Raw genomic sequence first — 18,845 nt, forward strand, 5'->3', positions numbered from 1 at the left:
AACAGGAGAAAGTGCTCCGTGCAGACTTACAGTAAGTACCCTTAAGTACTGCTTATCTGGAACATAAAGTTTTAATTGGAATGTGCGTGAATTGTATGATCGGGTCAGAGATCCCCCATTATCGCTGCTATTCCCCAGAGTGGGAGCAACGGAGAGAGCGGCCGGGAGCCGGGAGCCGTAAGTCGGGAGCCGGGCAGCCGAATCAGCCTCAGCCTCAGCCTCAGTTTCAGTTTCAGCTCCAGCTCGAGGGCTTAGCTGATAGCCTTTCCGTTATTTTGATTTCATATATTTTGTTTTCATTTCATTGCGTTCCGCTGGCCAAGAGTCGTGATAAGTGATTGTAACACCAGTGTCCAAAGCGCTTAGATTTCGAGTCAAACGGATCGCGTGTTTTCTCCCGAACAGACGTGGTTCTTTCTCCGGCCAGTTGCTGTCTCCATCTGACTATTCGTCTTAGTACCAAGATCTCTGAACCTCCCTTAAGAGATGAAGCCTGGACAGAAGCTGAGAGTAGCTCTCTATGTGTTTCTCGGCCTGACGAGTCTCTATCTGTTTGTGCTGTCCTGCATCTGGGACTATCGCGTAGTGGTGGCCCGGGAACATGTCCGCTTCCGCCAGGAGATGCCCACCATGGACAGCTGGGTGAACTCTCCGTTTGGTAAGCTCAAGAGCTACCTGTTCAACGTGACGAACGCCGCCGAGTTTGAGAGCGGGCGCGACAAGCGGCTGAAAGTGGACCAGATCGGACCGATCACCTACAAAATAGTGGGCTACAACGACATCCTCAGTCGCACAGAAAACAATGTGACGTACCGAAAGAATCGCTACCGCCATGTGGAGTTCCTGCCGGAGGAGAGCGTTGCTCCCGATGTCCTCAACTGGACCATCACCTCGCCCAACAACGTGTTACTGGGCGCGGCGGCCAAGTTCAAGCACGTGGCACCGTTCTCGGTCCTTGGCTTCGATGCCATCACTAGGTTCGAGGACTTGTTCATCACGGGCTCCGTCTACTACTTCCTCTGGGAGTTCACACGACCCTCCCTGCAGCTGGTATCCAACCTACTGCCCTTCGCCCTGTCCTCCAACTGCGGACCGCTGCACAATGTAAGCGGTTCGATTCCATCACATCTGGCCATATTCTTATACGCTTCCACCCGTAGGCTCTCAAGGATAAGGAAGAGGTCTACACGGTGAACATTGGCCCGGAGCAAGGCATTGACAACTTCTTTCGCATCGAGACCCTCAACGGCCAGCAGGTCATCAAAGAGCAGCTGCCGCGCAGCGAAGAGTGGTCCAATGACGCCTGCCCCTACAACGTGAGCGGCGCTCACGACAACTCGCTTTTCCCGCCCTTCCTGCAGCCAGAAACACCGCTGAACGTCGTGGCCATCGAGTCCTGCCGCGTCCTGCCCCTCATCTACCAGCGCCCAGAGCGCTACGCCGGCCTCGACACCTACCGATACCTGCTGCTGCAGCCCGGCCAGGAGCCCCCAAAGTGCATGGACACTACCTACGGCATCAAATTGCACAAAGGGATGTTTGACGTCTCCAAGTGTGTGATAAGTAAGTCGATCGGGGGATTCCCTCACAAAATTTTTGAATTATTTCTAACGTTTTTGCATCGGTTGCAGATGATGCCCCATCGGCGTTCTCGGCGCCACACTTCTATGGCAGCAGCTACAACTGGAGCGAGCACTACGAAGGCTACAATCCGAATGCCGAGGAGCACGAGCCGTTCATCCTGATGGAGCCCACGACAGGCATACCTGTCAACGAGAAGTACCGCTTCCAGTCAAACATACCCATGCCGAATCTCTCTTCCTACAGCAGGAGACTGAAGAGCTTCAGCAACATGCTGCTGCCCACCTTCTGGTATGAGTTTGTAAGTGGAAACAGCCGCCAACCCCCATGGAAATTTCCCTCCCACTGATACCCCATTGAACGTTTTCCAGGAAATGGGTGAGCTGCCCGACTTCGTGCTCAGGCTGATGTGGATCAATGTGAAGGTGCTGCCCCACGTGCAGGCGCCCTGCATGGCTCTGCTGCTGCTGCTCGGCCTGTGGAGCGCCCTCAAAGTGATCCGTGTGGCCTGGGGCGATCTCGGTTACGTGGATCTCTATCGCAAGATCTGCGGCCGCGGCACCACAAACGCCTGCCTTGAAACGGTGTTTCCGACAACCGATCGCCACCTTACGCAATGCGGCCAAGTTTCTGATGAGGCTGTCAAATAGTCTCTGATTTAGGTTGTGATTGAGCTCAGTTCCAAGCCCAGGCCCAGGCCCAGGCCCAGGGCCAGATCCGAGAGCTGGACTAGTGTACATATACTATACATGCATACAAATACTCGTAGTTTTAGGCTAGAGGTGCGGTCTGCCGCTGCACTTATCAGTTTTTTTTTGTTTTTTTTCTTTTATATAATATACTATTAAGTTGAAAATTGAATTCTCGCCTCATTTCACCTTATCTGTCAGAGGAGAGCCAGAGCTCTGCCCAAGCCCGGCCTAAGCTAGTCCCAGACATTGGTCTCATCTAATCCCCACTGATCCTCCTCCCCCTCCTCCTACCATTCCTCTGTCGCCACCTTTGCCGTGTTGACTGTTTGAGGTCGCGGCTTTCGTTTGATTCGCCTCGCTTTTTGTGTGGTGGCAGGCAGCAGCTCGGAATGACAATGAAAACTTGGGCACGTACCAAGTGGAAGATTTATTTTGCGCTTTATTCAATCTGTACATTTAACTTTTCGTTGTCATTATTTCTTCAGCTTCTTCTTGCTCTGTGTACCTTGTGGTTTTGTATACCCTTGAGGAGGGTCGAAACGTTTTGGCCAGGAGCTTGCAACGCTCCTAGAAAGAAATGCTTCCGCGTCTATTCAGGCATCTAAATAATTGTATTTATTATTTTGAAAACTTGCTATTGGGTTTTCTGAAAACTAACTAAAGTGTTAAATACAATTAAAATTACAAAAGTTTAAATATTTAAGATTATACAACCAAATTGTATGATCTGAGAGTTTTCTTCATCATCTTTCGACATAATCCTGTAGAATATTTTAGACTCCCTATAGGAAGGGAGTTCAATGCTTCGATCCGTTGGAGGATAGCCTTCTTTTCTTGTTTACCTGTATTGTACTTGATTTTGTTCATCTTTCCTGAACCTGAACTTTTGAACATGCCCCTGTCATGCCCATGTCTCTCTCTCTGGCTGATGCCCCGATGCGGTTTCAAGGTAAGCAACCCTTTGTCTCTTTTTCTCTCGCGTCAACGAAATGTCGTGTGTTGACCGTTTTTTTCCTTTCCCGATTACTCTCGATTTGCATAAATCGATATATATGTGACGACTGCCGCTTGGGGCAAAGGATGCCCCAATTTAAATGTTAATCGCCGCCAAACAAGCCGAAAGTTGTTTGTATAATTGGCTCGGATGTTATATCACAGTGGAGAGTCGGGTCAACGCCGGTCGAGGTGATTTATTAACCTTTTCGCAGCCTGTCTTGGTAATCCATTGAGCCAGCCAGCAGCCAGATCGTCTTCATATGCTTGATAATTGCGCTTTTTCTAGAATCGCCTGCGTCATTGGCAGTGCCATAGTGCCATAAAAGCTGCGAAAGTACATAATTATACGAATATAAAGTGTATTTTTACTTTTTTATAGTTAATTAATGTTGCCCCCAAAGCGGCTAGAATTATCAGTCTGAGCTCGAGTCCCGAATCCATTAGCAGACGTCCTCTTGTCCCCTGTACAGCTGACCGACCGTTGGAGCTAAATATTATCTGCCAAAAAGGCGGAAAAACCCCCTAGTCATGGCTAAGACGGCAACAAATACATACATATGTATGTATGTACCCAAGGCAGTGGGGTAAATCCCGATTTATTAGACCAGTTGGAATGAATCGGCGCTAAAGCTTTCGCAATATGGTCGGGTCTAGACTTGTGCGTGCGATCCATGAGCCGAAAGATAATTAAAAGGGAAATGGAAATGCATAAAAGTGATTACAACACAAAAACAACAATAACAATAACAACAACAGCACCAGCACCAGAAACAACTAAATGCGATCGTTAAACCAAGTCAGAGTCAGAGACCAAACCAGCTAAAGCCAGATCAGTGAGTGTCTCAGATCTCCGCTCTCCATGCTCGGCTCTGTCCAAGTCCAACTCCAGCTCGGAACTCGGTCCGGACTGGCAAAATCAACATTTAAATTTCAATTTCCACGCAAGTCAATGTTTTTCCTACGAATTTCGTACGTGAGAGCCGCCAAAAAAGAAAACAAAAACAAGAGTAACGATCAAATAAACACAAAACCAGAGATCTGGGCAGAGGCATGAGGAGTGGACAGATAAATCTGTGATAAACTCGCATTTCCATTCCACCCTATGAACTGGTGGACTGAACAGACAGACCGTTTGACTGCTTGCCGAAAAATTCAGCTGAAAAAACCTTAAGTCAATCGTTGAAAATCCGGTTCCACATGCGAAAGCTCCAAGCGAGCGGGGCTGGCTGCTGGGAATTGCGCTCAGTGTATGAGCCGTTAAAGCTCCTTAGTATAAAAGTCAGCTAAACAGGCTAACAGCTCGCAATCAAAGCTGCACCGTTGTACGCACCACAACGCAACCCATCTCCGCCCAACCCCAACGATCAGACAAAAACGAAGTGAGTGACAACCGTGTTTAGTAGTGCACCACCAGTCGTAAAGTTGAGTGCCAAAAAAAAAAAAATAGAGACGAGGAAACCAATTCCAATTCCAATTCCAATTCAGGCTTAGAGCATGATAGTACGTCCGACCTGTCGTGCACAATTATTGAGTAAATTTTGACAAACCACCGGCGGCCGTACTGCGCCCGTTAAACAACAGTTTGTGGTGACATGGCTGCACTGATTTGCATAGTCAGAAGAGCAGAGTAGAGAAAGATGTAGTGGATAGAAGGGAATAGAAGCGGAGAGGACAGAGGGAAACCAACAAGCAGCGACGTGGTCTTCGCCGATTGAGAAATTGTGAAATCTTCTGTGTAAAATATCGAAATTAAAATGAACACCAATTAGTATGCATACGCGATATATATGCCAAGGGCCATTAATAATGCATGACAAAGTGGGCTCCGCTCCGCCATCGGGGGGCTCATCGCGATCACCTCAGATGATTCTTTCTACATTCAGACAAACATAAACCGATTTCGGAGACTTGGCGGCGACGCCTTCTATATTCAATAGATTTGCATGTTCAAAGCGTTTCCAGATAAGCAGCCTCTGGCCAATGCGGCCATTCCAAGAAATCATTCCGAATTATTTGCACTCTAAACAATTGCCTCTATAAGCATCAGACAAACAATGGCACCAGGGGGTCTAATTTTTATTTGCTTTGCCATTACCCGAATTTGGGGACTAACCCAAACACCTCCCTCCTCCTTTTACAGCACTCGTCAAGATGAAAGCTTCGCTGGCCATTGTGTTGTGCGTGCTCGCCGGACTGGCGGCCGCCGCTCCGGACCAGTACACCAGCAAGTTCGACAATGTTAATGTGGATGATGTGCTCGGCAATCAGCGCGTGCTGAACAACTACCTCAAGTGTCTGATGGATAAGGGGCCATGCACGGCCGAAGGCCGTGAGCTGAAGCGCCTGCTGCCTGACGCCCTGCAGTCCGACTGCTCCAAATGCACCGCCGCTCAGCGTCGCAACTCCGAAAAGGTGATCAACATCTTGCGCTCCAAATATCCAGGCGAATGGAAGCAGCTGCTCGACAAGTACGACTCGAAGGGAATCTATAGGTCCAAGTACGAGGCGGCGGCGAAGAAGCAGCACTAAGCGGGGGTCGCACTCCGCGGTCTACAACTCATTTCACATGAACTTAATTTAAAATCAGAAGCTCCACAATTAAAAATGTAATTTTGTATACCTAAATGCGGCAAAACAAAACTTTTATTCCAACGCGGAAGCTGGATGCGGATGCGCTAACGAATATCAACTAGTGCTTAACGAACAAAACAGGCTGCACTGCGGCTGGGGCTTTTGTTATTTCGTTTCGTTGATCAGATCAATCGCCCTAAAATGATTTGCCACATTGATTGTCCAGTCTGAGTGTTGGCCGGCAGTGAATTCCTTGATGAAGCGGTAGTTGCAAATAAAGACCTTATCCTGGTACTCCGGCAGAATTCTGTAATGAAAAGGATGACTCATCAGTTAAAGGGTTCTGTGAGATGGATGGCCGGCACCACAAACCCCATGTTCCATGGTATCTCCTCGCCGCGCTCTCTCATCTCGGACAGTCCTCGCATCACATGAAATACCATTGTGATCTCAACCCAGCGCTTCAGCAACTTGTCGTTGGCCTCTTCGAAAATGATGCCCACCTGGTAGGGGAACGAAAGGTAGATGTCACTCTCCTTGATCTCCAGCTGACGGCGTTGCGACATCGACAGTTTCTGTATCACGGGCTTCAGCTCCGCAATAGCATCGACAGAAACCAAGCTGTCCAAAGCCTCCAGTTCGCCGGCCATTAGTTTAAAGGATACCACCTAAAGAGACTGGAGTTAGGCCCCCTGCGTTAAATAGCCCCATGTCAATCGAACCTGCAGTGCCTGCTTGGCGCCAAAAATGAAATCCTTGAGCTGGAACTCGCTGTCGAAGTAGGGCCGGATGATGAACTGGATTGTAATCCAGTTCTTGATCGTGTTCAACACCGACGGCCACACAACCTCCGGGAAGTCCATGAGGCGCGGCAAATGATTACGGTCGGACCTCGTCTCCTGCTCTTTTTTGTTTTCCTCCTGCGGCACTGATGCGAATGATATTCTATTTGCGACTGCGATGGGACTATGATGAAGGCGCAGCAGGGGCGTCCGGGCCATGCCCAGGCAACGTCTGAGTGTGTGCTGCATTGTTAATTTTCTCAGATGCAGGCAAATTTTTCGTCGCTTTGTAAATTTTGTTGTTGCGGAGAATATGGGCAGTGTTGGGTAGCGAGCAGTTGCCATCAGTACTGTAAAACGAGTCAGAGTAAATTTTAAATCTATTTATTTTTTGGAAAATACAAATTTTTGAACGTCCTTCCGTGCGATAGTATTGAGCTTTTTCTTTCGGGAAGATTTGCAAAATCTCGCGCTCTATAATATTTATCGCCAGTTGCCAGATTTCGATATCCATAGACTCTTTTTGTCATCATTTTGCCGGTCATGGCATATGACATTAGACTAACGGACTACTACAAAAACAGAGACAGCCTGCCTGTCTCCCTATTTATTTTCTCCATTGTTGTACAACAACAACAAATTTTTGTAAAACAATTGACAACAACAACTTTTGTTGTTTTCGCCGTTATTTGTAGCTTTCTTGATCTAATTCATTCAATATCAAGGACCAAGGAGCAAGGGTATTTTCTCCAAAAATATATATCTTTCTCCCTTATTTGTGGCCAGATCGCCACGTGCGATTGCTTCCTGTGTTCCGAATAGCATCCTTAATCAAGTGCAGTCCTTATCAAGAACCAAGGATCTGATCTGCGTGATCAGAAAATGGTCCTTGATGCTTCGCTTAGGACTCCAACACATCCGATCTGGGCGTGCGATGGCTTCCTGTATTCGAAAAAATGTCCCTGATTTGATGGATCTGCCTATTTCAGGCACGACGAGCAAGGACAGCATGACGTATATTTTTACCAGGGCTCTTTCAAACCGTACTTCCGTGCATCCATTCCAATGGATTGCATTTAAATCCTTGTCGCTCATTTATTTTCTAACAATTTCTATTTGGCGCTCAAGTTTTGTGGGATTTCCTCTCTATTATGTGATGGGATATCCTCTCTTTGTGGGGTGATTTTTCATCGCCACAATGTCCTTTTCAGCTCAATGTCATATGCTGCTGGCAACATTTATCTAAGGATCCAATATATGAAAAAACTAGTCAGTCTCTGTTTTAAAGCTATTTTAACGACATTTTCAGCTAATTGTCTTCTTACAGAGACCAAGAATAGGTATCGGGATCGAGATATATATACAAGACAGTAATCATATTCATGAGATAAGGTCAACAGCTTGGAAAACGAAACTAATCGTATAAATCTAAGCAAGGTCATTATTAATTAGGTTTTAAAGCAGCTGTTCGGCTATATACTTCTTATTCTTCCTCTTTCTTGGCCGAAAATAACGCATGGCGTTTTATTACGTTGTTTTGTTGAACTTTTTTACTTAAACCTTTTCTTAGACAAGATCCAATAAAAGCAAGTATTTTAAATAAGCCAGTCAAATAGGAAATAGATTCATTAATCGGATACAATTATGTGGGCATGACTGAGAGCTCTATCTAGCTAGTAGTATTCGACGGAATATCAAAATCGAGGAATATGATGGAACTTTAAAAATTCGTAAGCATATCACGGTATATTTTGAAAATGAGGCGGTATATTTTGGTATATTTCTGAGGGTCAGACGGTATATTTTTTCGATGATTCCGCTGTCACCCTGCTGCCTACTTCCGCCTGTCAAATTTTTCTTTCTTTCCCAGCCACGACGAGCGACGAGCGACAGCATGAGGTACATTTGAGTGTTTTAAATATGCGTGAATTAGCCGTTTTTGTGGTGCCGAAATATGTGAAAAGTGCGGCGGGGCGGTGGTGCAGCACGGCCCGTGCCACACAACATGAATGCAATTCAATTTTCGGCCAATAATTGTGAAATGTCTTGAACGTACTCACACATACAGACACACACACAAACACAAAGGCGCAGAAACAAGCACGCTGTTTTCATGAACTAATGCTTGTCCATTATTTGCAGTTCTCTAAAGCTCCAGAAGAGGCTCGCAGCCTCTGTACTGCGTTGCGGCAAGAAAAAGGTTTGGTTGGATCCCAATGAAATCAACGAGATCGCCAACACAAACTCGCGTAAGTGCTGCTCGCCGGCTAGATATAGGCTCATTGAATAACCATCTGATGGCCGCCTCTTGTCTTCCAGGTCAAAACATACGCAAACTGATCAAGGATGGTCTGATCATCAAGAAGCCCGTCGTGGTGCACTCCCGCTACCGTGTGCGCAAGAACACCGAGGCCCGTCGCAAGGGTCGCCATTGCGGTTTCGGTAAGCGCAAGGGTACGGCAAACGCCCGTATGCCCACTAAGCTGCTGTGGATGCAGCGTCAGCGTGTGCTGCGTCGTCTGCTGAAGAAGTACCGCGACAGCAAGAAGATTGATCGCCACCTGTACCACGATTTGTACATGAAGTGCAAGGGTAATGTGTTCAAGAACAAGCGCGTCCTTATGGAGTACATCCACAAGAAGAAGGCCGAAAAGCAGCGCAGCAAGATGCTGTCTGACCAGGCCGAGGCCAGGCGACAGAAGGTGCGCGAGGCCCGCAAGCGTCGTGAGGAGCGCATTGCCACCAAGAAGGCGGAGCTGGTTGCCCTGCACGCCAAGGAGGACGAGATCGCTGCCAAGGCTGCCGCTGCGGCTCATTAAGGAGTCCACGCTTCGCTAGTCGAGGCACATAATATTGATAGTAATTGTTTATCAACTGAATAAAACAGAAACTTTAGTTTGGCGGAAATGATTTTGTACAAACACGAAAACCCATTTTTCCATGATTTCCAATGCGTGCTGCAGGACAAGGATAACCAATAAGAAGAGTTCGACTCTGTTTGGAATCAAATTCAGTATCAGTCTGGGCTAAGCATATAATCTAGAATTTTTTGAATATTTTTATAAACATTTTAAAAAGCAATAACTTTATTAAAAAAATACTACATCTATCGCGATGTGTTTCGATAAACACACAGATGCGTTTGCCCATATTTAGTGACTAAATTTTAGTCCAATTCAGAAATCTTATTGTGCATCACGAACCAGTAGCTGCATCTACACATGTTTTTCTTTCTTAAAATGAATTCCAAGGAGTTCTTGGAAGAAAATCTAACGCGGCATTACCGTAAGTACATTGAAATTAAGGAGCGGGATAGAGCAGTATATGGTAAGCATTTCGAGACCCTTCACACAACACTATTTCGGATACTACAAAAAGAAGATCCAACGTTGGAGCATCTCATTGTGGAATTCAATTTGGAAGGTAACATTTATTCTGTGCAACAGCATATGGTGTTTTTTCTCTTCCTATAGGTTTGGAGCCTTCATCAAGGGGTCGATCTGTCCTCTAACCGTTAGTAGTACATACTTATGTACATATGTATGTAGTAGTGTATTGTATTTTCGAGTTCACCCATTCTATAGTTTGCTTTGGACTGGTTAGTCATAATAGTTAGACTCGTGCGATAATAAATTTGTATACCATGTTTATGGTATACCCCCGCGATAAGTGGGCCTGGTTGAATCGCGCGTATCGGTACCGTGAAGCCGTAATCAAACCCATCCTGTGCCCCGCCGTGAACGACTCGTGTCCGTACAAGAATCGCGTCCGCCGTTTCCGCGTGATTTATTCGAATAGTGTTTACTTTGCTCTTGCAGGAAGCTCGGGAGATATGTTAAAGATCGCGAAACCCAACGAATTCGATTTGGTATTTAAGCTCCGTTTTCCGCATTACCGGGAAATAATCGTGACGCGAGATTCGGAAATGCCGGGCAACGTTTTACTCGATATAACGCGCGTACTTCAACTACTCAAAAGCGATCCCCGCGAGGATCAACAGAATATCCGCCGGCTGTTAAAATCTCTCGTAAACGCTCAAAACATCCTCATCGTGGAAAAGCTGCAGCACTGGCTCCAAAGCCTATTCAGTCGCACTCTTAACCGGCTCGATCATCGGATCGTAGTGGATGGCAAGGCATCTAAGTTAAAGTATCGCACTTGTGGGCCGGCTCACACCATCGAGGTCGAAGGAATGGAATATTCGGTTGATTTTGTGCCTGCCATCCGACTGGATGACGCGCAGAACGTGTTTCGGACCGAACAGTTGAATTACCACGCGAACATACACTACTGGGATGCGATACCCAAACCATTAAAAAAACCGCTCATAACCGAAAGTATTTCATTTCGATCTTCCTTTTACGAGGCCGAGAAGGCGATGTTAAGGGGTAAACACGAGAATTGCCGGAATGTAATCAAGTGCATTAAGAAATTTCGCGATGTTCAGACGAATTTACACAACTTAAAGAGCTATTATATTAAGACTCTTTTTCTTTGGAAGATTAGGTTCGAGCCGGAGTCTTACTGGTACAAGCCGCTCACAGTCATATTGATCGATGTATGTATGAGTAACAATCCTCAAATCCGATCCCCACTTTCTGAGCCACACAAATCAATTCTAGATGTTTGAGGAGTTGACGGATCGTTTAATGCACGGAAGACTAGACTACTTCTGGGACCCCAAGCTAAACATGCTGGATATATATTCAAGGAATCAAACAATAGAAATGTTTCGATGTGTCCAAGGAATGTCGGGCAAGCTAAGGAGGGTGGCTAAAGCTAGAAATCCCACATATCGCAGTTTGTTGAGTGTTCTGCAGGCTTTCAGCAAGTGAACCCCAAATAGTAAACCGGATTTTTGCTCTAATTAAATTATATTTCCCACAGGTCACAGAGAGGAACGCATTGCTATCCCTCGCTGTTACACGAGAAAGTCTCATCAAAAACGTCAAAGCAATAGGTCCTGTATTATCCCCCAGGAGATTATAAATTTTACATCCGGACCAAATAGAAAAACTGAAAGAATACAAATAGGAGCATCTACATTCTGGGATCCCGAGCTGAAAAACTTCGATATCTATACAAGCGTTCAAACAATGGAAAAGTTCCGATGTGTCCAAGGGACAGTGGACAAACTTAGAAGGGAAGCTGGGTATACCATATATTGCAGTTTGTTGAGCGTCCTGCAGGATTTCAGTAAGCTAATCCCCTATAGTTAACAGGACTTGTGCGCTCAGTAAATTGTATTTTCGACAGGTCACAATAAGGAATGGATTGCTATCCCTAGCTGTTACCCGAGAAAGTCTTATCCCAAGCGGAAATGCGTCAAGCGCCTGAAAAATCACTCCCAATGATGCCGTCTAGGCAATGGGCCCTGAATTAATCATGAGGAGATAACATTTCTTTCTAAAACTGGATGAAAAAACACAAACTGAATAACAAGCTTCGGCTTGGTTTCGCAAGGGCCACTTGATGATGCAACCATTGCACGTCAACGTCCTAATAAGAACAAGATTAATTTGGAGTATCTCGCACTCACAGACCCATGCACCGATGGTACGATGCACCGGTACGCCGCTAACAAATAAAATTTAAATTCATTTTTTTGGGGGCGCATATCAATTAAGACCTGGGCTCTCCTTCTCGAACTTGCGTAGCTTCGTGTGCCAGCCCAGCCAATTGGTTCTCCACAGATTAACACTTTACGTTCCTCAATATTCAAGAGGGAACATCGATAGTGACAGTAGGGGTACTCTCTCACTTATTCACTTTCAAACAATTTCTATTTGGCGCCTACCACTCGCCTCTTTTGGCTCTCTTCAAAAAGGTTAAGGCACTCTCTAAATCGGATACTGAATCGGTAGCAACAATGAATCTCATTCCATATTTTCTAATTATGTTCTTTATTTACTGTACTTGGATAGACATATGGTGAAGATTGGAGTTGCATTTCCCAAAACATTGAAAAGGTGAACCCACTGGGAAATGTACGTTATGTTCAGAATTCAAAATTGCATGCGTCGAAAAGTGGTATACCATTCAGGCTGAGCCACTTTAACAGCCTAAAGCTGGAGACATTCGGAAAGTCGCTAAGAGTGAATATGCCGCAATTATTGGGGAATGTAATTCAAATTTTCTTATCGATTTCAGCTGAGAAAATCAGCTGATTTTTAAAATCTTTTATCGATAAAATATACCGAAATATACCGACTTTTGTTCAAAATATGCCGTAAATATACTGACAAATTGACGAGTGTATTTAACGACACACTACTGTGTATTTAAAATTTTTGCTCGTTGGCTGAGGTTGTGGTCGTCGTCGTCGTCGGTCTAGTTGTGGTCATCATTGTCCATTGTCAGCGTCAGCAGTCCAGCAGTTCAGCAGCCGTGCGCGTGCAAACTGTTTAGAATTCTGATATATAAATTAATTGAATCGGGCAAGATCATCAGCCATAGGCCGTCCGCCTGTCTAATCGAACACCGTGCGTGCGTGAATGCAAATTTTTTGGCATAAAACGGCCGCGACTTCTTGAAATCAGCGCAATAGCAATCGCGCCGGGGCAACAGACAGTACAAGCTATCCAGCCACTAACTAAACGACACTAAGCTAAACAAAACTAACTAAAACAAGAGCTGCATATCTAACTGAACTACCTGTAACTGCAGTTGACAGCGCATTTCGTAATCCAAAACCAAAAGCGAAGCAAGAATACGGGTCCGAGAAACAGCTGAAGGCAACGTAACGCCAAGTGAAAGTGCGCGTGTATTTGTGAATAGCGAAGGCAAACAGAAAATTTCTTATATCAATTATAACCTGCGTTTGTCAGCAGAAGCATCAGAAGCAGAAGCAGCTCAACACAAGAAAGCAACACGAATTCACAATGAGCGGATACACAGACCTCACCAAGCTGGAGACTAGTCGGTAAGCCACGAATCCAGTTCGCTAGTTAAAGTGCTTAAGTTCAATTTAATCAAAACGATGCTAAATTGGTGGAGAGCGGAGTGGTGCAGCGGGGCAGACAGCCATAAATTCCTCTCTTTCTCTCTCTCCCTCTCAGCAGCACCAACCGCACCCCTCCATATGTTTTCTCTTTCGTTTGCACCGAAAACGAGATACAAGAAATTTATCGTACGATTTTGTTGGACGGGTGGACGGACGGTTGGACGGACAGGCAATTCAAACACGAAAGAAAAAACCAAGCCACCGCGCTGCCCGCTGCCCGCTAATATGACACAATCGGCTATATCTATATATCGTACCAACCTCTCTGCTCTCTGAAATATGTAAACGCTGCCTGCGAGCGTCTGTCTGTGGCTACGTATGTACATGCATGTACATACGTACATATTTGAGCGTGTTGTTTGTTTAAACGTTTTAACTAAACTAATACCAGAGCCAAAGCGGAGATCAGCGATAAGGGTTTATCTTTGCGGCGGCAGTCACTTCCTCCGTCCGCTCTAATCAACGGACACCTCGCCTGCCATTTACCGATAATAGTTATTACTCATCCACAAACATACGATGGCTATACATATTTGCCACATGAGCAGACCAGGCCTAGCCCGGCCCTCCTCCTTGGTAAATCACAAAAAAGTTCTCTGATTCACAGTCTTGTGTACGTACATACATACATATGTACGTTCGTATGTAAATGTGTATATGTATGGATAGTTTTGTGTGTCACAGCTATTGTATTACTATTACTAACGACGCTTTTGTGGCAAGTGTCGCCTTGAACAGAAACTTACGGCGAAACCCATCTTCGTTCCCCCCGCAGTTTATGTGTGTGTGTGTGTGTGGTCGTTGGCCAGTCTTGATCGAAGCTAGAATATCAAATTGGTAGTACGCGGGGGCGGCCATATCAAATATCGATTATGTTTAGTAGGTCCGAACCCCAACACCGCCACAGTGGTGGAGGTCAGACGAGGGGCCAAGTCGTAGTCAAGCTAAGGCAAAACAAAACCAAAAAATATTGGTCAATTCGGTTCAACAAAAAAACGAGTGTATTGTAAACATACATATGTATGTATATGTTTATACATATGTATATGACCATTGCCCAACGTTGCAAATACGAGAAATACCACAAAAACATACCAATCGCAGCCGCAGCAGCAGCAACGTTGCTGTTCAACAACAACAACAACAATCACAGAGAGGAGCATCGCATCGGCAAACGATTTCATTCATCACACGCTCAGCTGAGAGGAAGAAGAGGGAGAGATGTCATCAGTGGAAGAGCAGCAGCCGTCTCTTGCTCTAACAATTGCCCGTACAGTTGCTCAGAAACATCACGCCACACGCCACACACACACACACGAATCCTAGTAAAGAGAAACCCGCTGTACAGTCAAAGAGAGCACTAAAGCACCATAGTCTGAGCGTAACGGCCGCCGCTCTCTTTTGTGGCAAGAGTCAGCTTGTGAATGCTGCAACCCAACAACCCACCACCACCCACTGTCTGCCGTCACTGAATGAAAATAATCGCCTGATTTCGGTGTTGTATGCGGTACATACATAGCATTTCTCTGCCGCTGTCTCTGCTTCTTCTTTTTTGCGCATGTCGCGTGACGCCGCGATTCGTCGCCTCCTCCTCAGCTTAGCCCAATTCTCAGAGTCAGGCGGCCCAGCCAGCCAGGTGTATGGCAGGGGGGGGCGGCAGAGGGGAAGAGAGCTCTTTATTATTATATCAGAGACGGAGATGGAGCCGATGGCTGGTTTGTTCATGCTGCTCTCCAATTGGTTGGCTCAATGTGGCGTGTTCTTCATGCCGGCATTTCTTCTTCTTGCATGGCCAGAAAGAGGGAATATGAAAAGGGAACAATAGGGAAGAGCTGGCCTGCAAGCAATTGTTGTATTTATAACAAAAGGTCAATAGCGCGGACACTCCCGCTGACTGGCGTGCGGCCAACATTCGAGTGTCGTATCGCCTGATTAGAACCATCTAAGTAAATCAACCCACAGGGGTGGTGACGATGCGCTGTCTAACATTCCTCGCAAATAATTGAAACTAAGTTGAGATGATTAAACAACAATCAAACAAATTACAGTGTCGAGCCTTCCCACCTCTGGGGCTGGGGCTGGGGCTGGGCCTGGGGCCTTGTCTATTCAAAATTATGTGCCTCACAAGTGTCCGAAGCTGGCAATCGTTGATAAGATGATAATTATTTTTGCATTCCTACGCTCTGTCTGTCCCTCCGTGTGTCTGTGTGCGATTGGAATTCAATGCTCAATTACGTTAATTAGTCATTTGTGTGAATGAATACTCGTAGGAAACTCAGCCTCTCCCCGTCCTGCCCCTAGACCAAGTTCCAAGTTCTCTGTCCCTGGAACTGTGCCAGACAAACCTTGACACAAGCGGGTCTGCCACTTGTTCTGCTTCTGCCTCTGCTACTGGTACCTACCGATATCTATCCATCTATCAGTCGGTCAGCCGTCAGAGCACGCAGTGGTCGCGTGGCCCGCCCCCATCCCTCACACTCTGTTACATGCATACATATGTACATATGTATGTATGTGCTTTCCCATACTGGGGAGACTCTGGGGGTAAGAGGTCTTGAATGGCGCAGTCTGAAAACTGAAAACTAAATTTATATCAGTTGCTCGCTCTGTCCCGCCGTCAAATACAATAGTATAGTTGCGATCACGCGGCTACCTACTGGCTGGGCTGTCGCTGTCCCAATCTTAAGCCAAACAAGCAGCAGATACAGATACGCAGCTGGTACTTGCTCCTCCAGCTGATTCGTCGTCTGGGGGCTGTCTGGCGGCGATAAGCCGGGTCGGGTTGGGACTTTGGATCGTACTAGTTTAAGCTCTCGCCCTGGGGGGTTAATGGCTGTCAAGTGCTTGCGAGTTGCGAGTGATTTTTTATGGAGCTTGACGGGGGGAATGACTGTTACGCGATCCCAACGTGAAATTAGCTCTTAATGAAAGACCCCGCTCTGACCGGCGAGAGTTGCATAAGGTGTCCGTTCGTAGCACTCTACTTTGCTCCAAGCTGCGATTCCAGCTCTAGGGAACTAGGGAACTGACTCTCTTCCAGCGCTCGCAGTCCCAGCACGTGGCTGGGTCAAATTGGCTTTTACCTCCAGAAATAGAAATCTTTCGGTCTGTCCGTCCGTCTGGTCTTTGTTTTAGACCCGCACGAGCACTTTCAGGTACAATAGCAGGCACCGCCAGGGCGGCGGACGGCCAACAGGTTTCTCTATTTTATACAAATTCAATTTGCGACAACGATTCACTAATTTGCATAGAAACCAATTCATATCTGTCATACGCCACGTTGTCCAAGCGATTGGGCGGCGCACCCATCCGAAAGAAAGAAGATTTCGGCTTTCGAGTGGCGGAAGTCTAAACGGCGCAGACTTAACGACGCTTGAGAATGGCCAGCGTCTGGTGGGGTCTAGTCTGATGTGGCATGGGTCCCCAATTATGGTATCTATTGTCTCAAACTGGTTTCCCCCCACATTACTGGTTAGCCGACTCAACTCAAGATCATCTTTATCATCGTTCTGCTTCTGTTCTGCTCATTTCAGGAACTGCCTGCGCCGCATCGCCCGTCACGATGAGCAGCAGTTCTCCAAAGACAGCATCGTCAATGTGATGGAGAAGTTTGTGAAGACTGTCAACATTATGGACGACACCATTTTGGTGCCATGCAGGCTCATGGATCGACAGGTACAGCATAGCATCCGACCCTGAAGCTATCTCCCCAAATTCTTGCCTCTCCTCCCACATAATCACAGCCCCAACTGATGTATGCCACCCTCTTTGCTTGCTTGCTCTCCCGCAGATCGGTGACAGCACTGACATTATACCAGCCTCGGGCAAGGACACTACCGCCAACCAGCTGACACAGAGCTCCAGTGCCCAGGGCAAGCGGGGAGCGGCCCACTCGAAGAACGTGCACGAGTTCCTCAGCGCCTCCGAGCTCTTCAATCTCTACAGCATGCTGAACGCTCTGAAAAAGGATCTGCTCTGGACCGCCAATCAGGAGGACGATGAAGCTGTCGAGATGGAGTCCCACCAGCAGCAACAGCGCACCGCCAGTCCCGTTGCTAATTCCAGCGAGAGCAAGACTGAGTCCAACCCCTCGAGTACAACATCTGCATCGAGCAGCATCAAAGGTCATGTGCGACGCACCTCCACCGCCTCAATGATGTCCACCACCTCTGTGAGCAACATGAGCGACTCGGACTCTGACATCTCGCAGGAGAACGACTCGGGCCTGGAGTCGGATGGCAACAAGAGCGACCATGCCCAGAGCAGCGACGGCAGCGACATTGTGGACGACGCCTGCCAAAAATCGAAACAGGCCTCCGGGGACAAGGCCACGGAGCTGGCGAAACGCTGCCGGAGACACCTGAACGGTCTGTACCAGTGCCTGGAACAAATGACAGAGGCGGCAAACTATCTAACCGCCAGATACCAAAGTGATATTGGGCCCGTCTAGGAGTTCCAACTCAACACCCTCTCCTTCTTCTCCTTCTAAATCAAATCCTTCGAACTGGTCGGGGCTAATCTTTACACCATATATATAGTCTGTTTAGTGGGCGGGTCTGTTTACTCTAATTAGTATCGATCGAAGCAAAGGCGAGGTCTTTCTCCAACTGTTCGAGTGTCTCTATCTATAACTATATCTATTTCTATGCCTACACCTAAAACTATATGTAACGCGGGGGGTGCTATGTACGTGTGACCCACGGGGATTGTATATGTGTGCCAGAGGAAGATTGTATAAATGTAAAACAGTTTGTAGTTGTAATATTAGATAGTGCAGCAGCAACTAAAGCAACAACCAATACATTTTATATTGTTAAACTTGCAACCATTTCGGCTATCTATGTTTACCTCTTTCTATCTGTATCGGGGTGTAAGGGGAATCGAAACGAGTCACAGAAAGCAAAGCGCATCAACTCTTAGCATTCCTCCGGTCGCCGCATTACGCTACGGGTTTGGGGCCCAACTGTACTCAAGTCAAATCCTATTTTAGAGTTTGCTCCCCAGGCTCGTTTCCGATAAAGTATAGAGCTATACCAGATACATCTAAAGCTATGGGTACTGCAAAAACAAAAAATGTTCAACAAGTACAAGAAATTTAATTTCTAATTATATTACGAATACGAATACGAATACGAGTGAAGTGGGAATGGGGTTAGCGGATCAGAATCACAATCAGAATGGGAGTTAGGGGGTTGGTTACCGACATTGTGGGTGTGGGGA

General features: G+C 46.5%; 6 protein-coding genes across 6 annotated transcripts; 5 read left to right on the plus strand and 1 right to left on the minus strand.

The window, feature by feature from the left end:
• Window positions 1–328: 328 nt before the first annotated feature.
• Window positions 329–3,646, plus strand: LOC108160405 (scavenger receptor class B member 1). Its single transcript, XM_017294396.2, has 4 exons — window positions 329–1,104; window positions 1,161–1,563; window positions 1,632–1,882; window positions 1,953–3,646. The coding sequence occupies exons 1-4, from the start codon at window positions 487–489 to the stop codon at window positions 2,229–2,231; spliced, it is 1,551 nt and encodes a 516-aa protein (XP_017149885.1). The 5' UTR covers window positions 329–486; the 3' UTR covers window positions 2,232–3,646.
• Window positions 3,647–4,541: 895 nt separating this feature from the next.
• On the plus strand, window positions 4,542–5,894 carry LOC108160404 (ejaculatory bulb-specific protein 3). Its single transcript, XM_017294395.1, has 2 exons — window positions 4,542–4,648; window positions 5,410–5,894. The coding sequence occupies exon 2, from the start codon at window positions 5,421–5,423 to the stop codon at window positions 5,796–5,798; it is 378 nt and encodes a 125-aa protein (XP_017149884.1). The 5' UTR covers window positions 4,542–4,648; window positions 5,410–5,420; the 3' UTR covers window positions 5,799–5,894.
• LOC108160403 (m-AAA protease-interacting protein 1, mitochondrial) lies at window positions 5,868–6,954 on the minus strand. The gene is made up of 3 exons (XM_017294394.2): window positions 6,563–6,954; window positions 6,213–6,508; window positions 5,868–6,147 (listed from the first exon to the last, which is right to left on the minus strand). Exons 1-3 carry the CDS (start codon window positions 6,869–6,871, stop codon window positions 6,006–6,008), a joined length of 747 nt encoding a protein of 248 aa, XP_017149883.1. The 5' UTR covers window positions 6,872–6,954; the 3' UTR covers window positions 5,868–6,005.
• Window positions 6,955–8,411: 1,457 nt separating this feature from the next.
• Window positions 8,412–9,544, plus strand: LOC108159896 (60S ribosomal protein L19). Its single transcript, XM_017293519.2, has 3 exons — window positions 8,412–8,521; window positions 8,765–8,871; window positions 8,942–9,544. The coding sequence occupies exons 1-3, from the start codon at window positions 8,433–8,435 to the stop codon at window positions 9,439–9,441; spliced, it is 696 nt and encodes a 231-aa protein (XP_017149008.1). The 5' UTR covers window positions 8,412–8,432; the 3' UTR covers window positions 9,442–9,544.
• A 236-nt stretch (window positions 9,545–9,780) lies between these two features.
• Window positions 9,781–12,223, plus strand: LOC108159894. Its single transcript, XM_017293516.2, has 4 exons — window positions 9,781–11,180; window positions 11,245–11,449; window positions 11,510–11,818; window positions 11,879–12,223. Exons 1-4 carry the CDS (start codon window positions 10,266–10,268, stop codon window positions 11,974–11,976), a joined length of 1,527 nt encoding a protein of 508 aa, XP_017149005.1. The 5' UTR covers window positions 9,781–10,265; the 3' UTR covers window positions 11,977–12,223.
• Window positions 12,224–12,920: 697 nt separating this feature from the next.
• Window positions 12,921–18,451, plus strand: LOC108159895 (dentin sialophosphoprotein). The gene is made up of 3 exons (XM_017293518.2): window positions 12,921–13,544; window positions 17,159–17,300; window positions 17,416–18,451. Exons 1-3 carry the CDS (start codon window positions 13,504–13,506, stop codon window positions 18,073–18,075), a joined length of 843 nt encoding a protein of 280 aa, XP_017149007.1. The 5' UTR covers window positions 12,921–13,503; the 3' UTR covers window positions 18,076–18,451.
• Window positions 18,452–18,845: the final 394 nt, after the last annotated feature.

The sequence above is a fragment of the Drosophila miranda genome, chromosome 3 (assembly GCF_003369915.1).
Source record: "Drosophila miranda strain MSH22 chromosome 3, D.miranda_PacBio2.1, whole genome shotgun sequence".
In the NCBI taxonomy this organism is placed as follows: domain Eukaryota; kingdom Metazoa; phylum Arthropoda; class Insecta; order Diptera; family Drosophilidae; genus Drosophila; species Drosophila miranda.

What these genes read in the sequence shown, in the direction of transcription:
- LOC108160403 (XM_017294394.2), bottom strand. Translation starts at nt 6,871, where the DNA reads ATGCAGCACACACTCAGACGTTGCCTGGGCATGGCCCGGACGCCCCTG. An exon ending in GCGCCAAGCAGGCACTGCAG is followed by an intron (nt 6,509 to 6,562) that starts GTTCGATTGACA and finishes CAGTCTCTTTAG; the next exon opens with GTGGTATCCTTTAAACTAAT. An exon ending in GAGATACCATGGAACATGGG is followed by an intron (nt 6,148 to 6,212) that starts GTTTGTGGTGCC and finishes TTTTCATTACAG; the next exon opens with AATTCTGCCGGAGTACCAGG.
- LOC108159894 (XM_017293516.2), top strand. Translation starts at nt 10,266, where the DNA reads ATGTTTATGGTATACCCCCGCGATAAGTGGGCCTGGTTGAATCGCGCG. An exon ending in TCACAGTCATATTGATCGAT is followed by an intron (nt 11,181 to 11,244) that starts GTATGTATGAGT and finishes AATCAATTCTAG; the next exon opens with ATGTTTGAGGAGTTGACGGA. An exon ending in GAGTGTTCTGCAGGCTTTCA is followed by an intron (nt 11,450 to 11,509) that starts GCAAGTGAACCC and finishes TATTTCCCACAG; the next exon opens with GTCACAGAGAGGAACGCATT.
- LOC108159896 (XM_017293519.2), top strand. Translation starts at nt 8,433, where the DNA reads ATGATTCCGCTGTCACCCTGCTGCCTACTTCCGCCTGTCAAATTTTTC. An exon ending in GCGACGAGCGACAGCATGAG is followed by an intron (nt 8,522 to 8,764) that starts GTACATTTGAGT and finishes CATTATTTGCAG; the next exon opens with TTCTCTAAAGCTCCAGAAGA. An exon ending in GATCGCCAACACAAACTCGC is followed by an intron (nt 8,872 to 8,941) that starts GTAAGTGCTGCT and finishes CTTGTCTTCCAG; the next exon opens with GTCAAAACATACGCAAACTG.
- LOC108160404 (XM_017294395.1), top strand. Translation starts at nt 5,421, where the DNA reads ATGAAAGCTTCGCTGGCCATTGTGTTGTGCGTGCTCGCCGGACTGGCG.
- LOC108159895 (XM_017293518.2), top strand. Translation starts at nt 13,504, where the DNA reads ATGAGCGGATACACAGACCTCACCAAGCTGGAGACTAGTCG. An exon ending in ACCAAGCTGGAGACTAGTCG is followed by an intron (nt 13,545 to 17,158) that starts GTAAGCCACGAA and finishes TGCTCATTTCAG; the next exon opens with GAACTGCCTGCGCCGCATCG. An exon ending in GCAGGCTCATGGATCGACAG is followed by an intron (nt 17,301 to 17,415) that starts GTACAGCATAGC and finishes GCTCTCCCGCAG; the next exon opens with ATCGGTGACAGCACTGACAT.
- LOC108160405 (XM_017294396.2), top strand. Translation starts at nt 487, where the DNA reads ATGAAGCCTGGACAGAAGCTGAGAGTAGCTCTCTATGTGTTTCTCGGC. An exon ending in ACTGCGGACCGCTGCACAAT is followed by an intron (nt 1,105 to 1,160) that starts GTAAGCGGTTCG and finishes TTCCACCCGTAG; the next exon opens with GCTCTCAAGGATAAGGAAGA. An exon ending in CCACCTTCTGGTATGAGTTT is followed by an intron (nt 1,883 to 1,952) that starts GTAAGTGGAAAC and finishes AACGTTTTCCAG; the next exon opens with GAAATGGGTGAGCTGCCCGA.